We start from the raw sequence: 7,500 nt of genomic DNA on the forward strand, positions 1-7,500 counted from the left end.
GAACATAAAAACAGCATAATCCAAAATAAATGAGGTTACAAAATTGTTAAAATCTTGTAAAACTCACCCATTACTAAAAAAAATTTTTGTAAAGTAAGATAAAGAGGTTTCACTTGCCTGTCTTGCTTTGTGACTCATTGGGACATTATGTCGCTTCATGACATTGACAGCACGCCTGTCAGGTCCTAGACCTACGTGCCAAGAACCAATAGCTCCAGAATCCACTTCCCATCCTTCTAGCCCTCGTTCTTTCAATACATAGTTGAATACTGCTTCAGCTGTGGGGGACCGACATATGTTTCCTGTATAAAAGTAAACAGATATATCAAAATGATTCTATGGTTTACTATACTGTCATGTACTGTAAATTTTCTATCATGTCCTATTAAAATGTTATTTTTATTACTAAAATAAATTTTTGAATATACTTACCCGGTGATTATATCAGCTGCAGCTCTGCTGCCCGACAGAAAAACTCTACGTTCAAAATACGCCAGCGATCGCTACCCAGGTAGGGGGTGTACATCAACAGCGCCATCTGTCGAGCAGGTACTTAGTACTCCATGTAAACACAGAACCAATTTTCTCCTCGGTCCACTGGGTCTCTATTGGGGAGGAAGGGAGGGTCCTTTAATATATAATCACCGGGTAAGTATATTCAAAAATTTATTTTAGTAATAAAAATAACATTTTTCAATATTAAACTTAGCCGGTGATTATATCAGCTGATTCACACCCAGGGGGGGTGGGTAGAGACCAGCATTACTTGTTTACATTATTATGAGCTAAGTATTTTGTATTTCATTTTAGCAGTTATTCAAAATAACAAACATAAAATAAATAAGTACCTGGTAAGGAAGTCGACTTGAACAATTACTCTGCCTTTTTAAGTACGTCTTCCTTACGGAGCCTCGCGATCCTCTTAGGATGCTGAGCGACCCCTAGGATCTGAAGTATCAAGGGTTGCAACCCATACAACAGGACCTCATCAAAACCTCTAATCTAGGCGCTTCTCAAGAAATGACTTTGACCACCCGCCAAATCAAGTAGGATGCGAAAGGCTTCTTAGCCTTCCGGACAACCCAAAAACAACAATAAAAACATTTCAAGAGAAAGATTAAAAAGGTTATGGAATTAGGGAATTGTAGTGGTTGAGCCCTCACCCACTACTGCACTCGTTGCTACGAATGGTCCCAGAGTGTAGCAGTTCTCGTAAAGAGACTGGACATTCTTAGATAAAAAGACGCGAACACTGACTTGCTTTTCCAATAGGTTGCGTCGTTTATACTTTGCAGAGATCTATTTTGTTTAAAGGCCACGGAAGTTGCGACAGCTCTACTTCGTGTGTCCTTACCTTCAGCAAAGCTTGGTCTTCCTCATTCAGATGGGAATGAGCTTCTCGTATTAACAGTCTGATAAAATAGGATAAAGCATTCTTTGACATAGGCAAAGATGGTTTCTTAACTGAACACCATAAAGCTTCAGACGGGCCTCGTAAAGGTTTAATTCGTTTTAAATAGAACTTAAGAGCTCTTACAGGACATAAGACTCTTTTTAGTTCATTTCCAACCATACGAAAAGTTTGGAATATCGAACGATATTGGCCAAGGCCGAGAAGGCAGCTCGTTTTTGGCTAGAAAACCAAGTTGTAGAACATGTAGCCGTTTCGGATGAGAATCCGATGTTCTTGCTGAAGGCATGAATCTCACTGACTCTTTTAGCTGTGGCTAAGCATACCAGGAAAAGTGTCTTTAAGGTGAGATCTTTCAGGGAGGCTGATTGTAGCGTTTCGAACCTGTCTGACATAAGGAATCTTAGTACCACGTCTAAATTCCAACCAGGTGTAACCAAACGACGCTCCTTCGTGGTCTCAAAAGACTTAAGGAGGTCCTGTAGATCTTTATGTTGGAAAGATCTAAGCCTCTGTGACGGAAAACTGATGCCAACATGCTTCTGTAACCCTTGATAGTGGGAGCTGAAAGAGATCGTTCTTTCCTCAGATATAAGAGGAAGTCAGCTATTTGAGTTACAGGGGTACCAATGCATTTTTCACGGTAAGAAAACACCATTGCAATTACTTCACTATATTACAAAACCTTTAATTCCTGCGAGCATAAACAGATAATCACAATTTACAAAACCGTGCTTCCAAAACGGTGAATAAACCTTTGAAAAATACGTGCAATATTGGGGATTTTTTTCATAAAGTTTCGAGCGTAGAACGAAATTCTTCCCTGTAAATAGCAACTCATTTTGTACCAGCTATGCCAATTATCCGTGATTTGTTGGCCATTCATTCTATTTTTACCTACAAGCAATTTTTTATGATTATTTTAAGCCGCCATTTTGCATCTGGTTATGCCAGAGATTAGTAAACTCTTTTTATTATATTTTGCTTATTTTTTTATGGTTGTAATACCCTATATGAAAAAAAATATGGAAATTAAACGGCCAAATGCTAGTTATATAATGTTTAAAATTGTTGACTTTGGTAACCATAATGATGGCTGTTATAATCTTTGCATAAAACATAATTCTTATTTTACATTTTTAGGTTTATTTGAAAGGTAATAATGTTGGTAATGGGGGTGTTTATAGTTAGTATCTATTAAATAACTATTCTATTCATGATCCTTTCTTAGATTTCATTCAAGATACCTAAAAATACGGTTGTAGTAATGATATATATATATATATATATATATAATAATAATAATAATAATAATAATAATAATAATAATAATAATAATAATAATAATAAAACATACAAAATTAACACACATACACACACACACATATATATATATATATATATATGTGTGTGTGTGTGTGTGTATATATATGTATATATTATACATATACATATATATATATATATATATATATATTGTGCCCAAGTGCCTCTGTGTGGGAGTGTGGTTGAGTACATGTTTGCATGTATCGAAAAGTTACAGTAGAATTGTAAATAGAAACAAAATATATCAAATCGATATACTAGAGTATGGAAAGTGAGAAAGAAAAAGAAGGCTTGAATTTAGATTTAAGTAGACAAAAAAATATTATTCATAGGCTAATGATTTGGGATCATGGAATAAAAGTAAAAGTAAAGGTGTCTGGTTTCAGTTCCAGTATCATATGGATAGATTCTCACCAGAACGTCAGCTTGGCAAGCCCAACGTCCCAATGTGGTGCCCAAACACAGCAGTGTCTTCCCCAGTAACCAGCTTAAAATCACTGTCCCGTGCTTGCAAATGTACTGACCCGGAGGCTAAAGGATAGCAGCTCATGTAATAGTTTTGCTATTAAATTATTTCGATTTCATACCTTGAAATAATTCAAAATAGGAAAGTCAAGTGTGTTTGCGACTGAAATATCAAAATTTGTAACGTGTTACAAGCTTAAAAATCAGCTATTGCATCGAATTACGTTGATACCTGAATTCGAGAGCAAAACTCTTTTTACTGCAGGGTGGAAATAAACTTATGACTCACTTGATAGCCTACTTGTTCAGGTCTCCCGTTCGATTTCTAGTCTAGGTAGAAATAAATATACAAGGGTAACTTACTCCCAGGCAGAGAAGATTTGAATTCCAAATTAGATGTGTTTCGCAATACTTGCATATATATATATATATATACATGCATATATGCATACTGGTATATATATATATATATATACATATATATATATATATATATGCGTGTGTTGATACTGTATATTCACTCAAATGGAGAGAGAGAGAGAGATAGATAGTTAAATGGATAGATAGATACAAACAAAATCACATGTTCATTAATTCTTAAAAGACATATAGTAATTTTTTATCATTCATCGCTCTATTAACAAAAGTACTGAAGACTACCTTCATCTCTTTTTGTCAAGTGCCTCACTGAACTAGATACATTATGAATTAAAACAAACTAGTTAGAGAGCAAAATTAATCCATCTAAAACCATCTATGGTAATAAGCATCCATTTGAATCAAAATACATTTACTGTGTTTATGAATATTGTATATTTTTGTGCAGCAATTATACGAAAACCCACTAATCCATCAACCACTTCTTAGTCCATATCAGTGTTTTTTCCACATCCTTCCCTCTCATCCTTGAAACTATACTTCTACTGGAGAGAGATTATCACAGGCCCATTAAGATATAAAAGGCAAACAGGACCAAAACCAAATGAGAAGAAGATGAAGAAGAAGCCTGTACCTGCCTCATCCTCAAGCATGACCTTCAAGCCATCTTCTACCCAAGGACAGAGTTGACGTCTCATCCCATGAGATGAGCAAACTTTATAGCGGTCATTCGAAGCACATTTAAAACACAAATAACAAAAAGACCCACAAAACTTCGATGAAAAAATAAGACAGAGGAAGAGGAAGAGGCTCTAAGAAGAGGCTTGCCTTCAATGCCCCTCCCCTTCCCATACCCGGCCATCAGTGTGGTATGCCCGCTTTCCCTGCCCAGTGGTCTACACGCCCAAGCACAAAATCAAGCACCACACCCCAGAATTCAAGCAGGCCACACCCTACAAAAAATAAAAATTCAGGGTTTCATCTTTTGGGGAGGAACCAGGCTACGTCTCTAAGCGTGCATGCAGACGTCACCTGCTGCCCCTCTTCATAAGCATCCCGTTGTTGCAGAGGAACCTTAAAAATGTGCCCCGCCCCCACCTTCCCCCCGGAAAAAAAATTAGGGACATCCCCGGACTCTCTTGTATATTTTCAAGGTCATTCGTCCGACAGTCGGTTGTTTCGATAGACTGGTTTCCAGGACTAAATGGTTCATACAATTATCAGTTGTCCCCTCGGATGGACCACAAGTTGCTCAATATTCGGCAAAACCCGTTCAACTGAAGATGGTAATACGACTGCTAAAAATTTCTGTTGGGTCGAAATTCGGATTAATATTTTATATATATATATATATATATATATATATTTACATATATATAACAATATATATATATATATATATATATATGTGTGTATATATATATATATATATATATAAATGTGTGCGTGTATGTGTGTGGGTATGTTTTTTGTGTCTGTGTGTGTACTATACCTTATGTTTATAAATATTTTAGAAAATATACGTAATGTGAGATAAGATTTAGAATAAAAAAGGCCAATGTTGTGCCGCTATAATTCAAAACCATCATCTATAAAAAAAAAAAAAACCTGGACAAAGAAATATATATTAAGACCAATGTAAATAAATCGGAAAAGGATACGTATGGATAAAAACTGACATAAAACAGCTCTATTTAAAAACTATAATCTAATTCCTACAGTTTTAAAACGCATAACGACCGTCTCCCTCCGGGAAATATACTACTTCATTCCATTTCATCTAGAATATAACAGATCTGGTATCTTATCAGTCAGGCAAATTGCAAACATCTCGTGGTTCATCATATGGTCTAGGTCGGGCTATTCCAAATAAGGCACCAGGACCCTGATGGGTAAAGGGTACGGTGTCATTACGGTGTAGTTCATTTTTTTTTCTGTTGAAGCGAGAACTTGTAACTCCTTGTTTCAAGATGAGTTGCTTAAAATTGTTTTGTGTACTTACACATTCTCTCTCTCTCTCTCTCTCTCTCTCTCTCTCTCTCTCTCTCTCTGTATATATATACATATATATACGCATATATATGTATACATATACATATATATATATATATATATATGTATGTATATATATTTGTATATACATAAATATATATATATATATATATATATATGTATATATATGTATACAGTATATATATATATATATATACACATGGATGAAAACCAACACAACATCGTGCTCAGATAGAAATAAATTTCTACCTCAAACTGGGATCAAACCCTAGTCTCTTCAAATAAAAGGCAGACTTCCTATGAATCATGCCACCAGAGGCATTAAAGGAAGTCGAAACCTAAATGCTAACTGCATTTCAGGATTTGTCTCGTGAGACCACAATCTCATTAAGGGCAATTCTAATTAAAAGCTATCAATTAGGTCACCCGGTGAGTCGGGAAGTCGGACAAAACTCGCTAGTATGGAAGACTGATGTCTCACTAGGTAGACTTCCTACTTATCTCAGTGCCTCTAAAAGAGGGCAGCCCTGCCTTTTATTTGAAGAGACTAGGGTTCGATCCTAGTATGTGGTAGAAATTTCTTCCTATTCTAGCAAGAGATTGTCTTTATTTTCATCCATATGTGTGTTTATATATATATATATATATATAGATATATATATATATATATATATATATAAATATTTATATATATACATATATAAATATATATATATATATACATGAATGCGTGTGTTTGTGAGTGTATATATATATATATATATATACAGTATATGAATGCGTGTGTATGTGTGTATGTATGTATGTATATATATATATATATATATGTATGTATATAAATACATATATATATATACATACATATATATATATATATATATATCTATATATATATATCTATATATATATATATATATATATGTTTGTGTATTTGATAATATATGGATTAGATAAATTCACTATAAACATGTTCAAAGTAAGACGGGTGGTATCAGTACAGTTCAGCATTCGGCTGTACATTATCTATTGAACAATACATTTTTCAATATAGGCAAGTTTGCCTTATTTACGTTTTACTTAGGACTATTTCATTCATTGGAACTAAAATACATATGAAAAAACTTAAACAAGAGAATTTAGCCAATGTAACAGAAAATTGCAGAAAGTATAACATTCTCATATAGTTCATACCAACATCGTAAAGAATCTCACTTGAGGGGAAAAACTCAAATAATCCCTTGTTACTGCGCGAAAAAAGAAAAAAAAAAAGTGATTTTCCGTTTCTATTCCAGTGTGCCACCGTGTTCTCACAAACCAAATTACTTCTGGTCCCCTAATGTCATGTCAGAAGTGCTGGAGGTATGAGCCTCTGGAACGAATGGAATCCTGCCCTTTACAGGTTATTGTGCTCGATAAAAAAGGAATCAGAATAAGAATATAAAAGTATGGAAAGAAAGAAGGAAGGTATTTAAAGTACTACACAATGTTAATAAACGCCTTTCTCCTTGTGACCCTTTTTCGAAGACTTTAAGTGAAAGGAGAACTTCGTCCGTAATAAAGGTTAATTCTATTCATAATAATGGGAAAATATAATCATTCATGCGGGTTTCTTAACACATGCAGATAAAACATTCATTGCTTACTGAAAATGTTGAAATGATGGTGGTTGTAGATATACATAATTTGCCAGAGTTAACATTCATGTATGTATGACAATCAAGCACTCCATTATGATAGTCAATTACCCTTCCTTATTTGATCTATACATTTATATCTTTATGTCAATTCTTTCATTAGAAAGCTTATAATCCTATTCAAATTACTTGCTTACGCTCTTGCAGAGTATCTTTATCAATAATGATCATCATCAACATGATTATCATCATAAATTTCGTCATAAGTATATT

At 34.3% G+C, this 7,500-nt stretch overlaps 1 protein-coding gene across 1 annotated transcript in view; it reads right to left on the bottom strand.

Moving 5' to 3' along the window:
- LOC137649523 (low molecular weight phosphotyrosine protein phosphatase-like) overlaps positions 1-4,278 on the bottom strand; it is an 18,276-nt gene extending 13,998 nt beyond the window's left edge. Inside the window, exons 1-2 of the mRNA XM_068382508.1 lie at positions 4,215-4,278; positions 118-302 (exon numbers count right to left, since the gene is read on the bottom strand). Of these exons, the coding sequence (XP_068238609.1) occupies positions 118-302; positions 4,215-4,278 (249 nt within the window). The remainder of the gene's footprint in view (positions 1-117; positions 303-4,214) is intronic.
- Positions 4,279-7,500: the final 3,222 nt, after the last annotated feature.

Source organism: Palaemon carinicauda, chromosome 11 (assembly GCF_036898095.1).
Source record: "Palaemon carinicauda isolate YSFRI2023 chromosome 11, ASM3689809v2, whole genome shotgun sequence".
Lineage (NCBI taxonomy): Eukaryota > Metazoa > Arthropoda > Malacostraca > Decapoda > Palaemonidae > Palaemon > Palaemon carinicauda.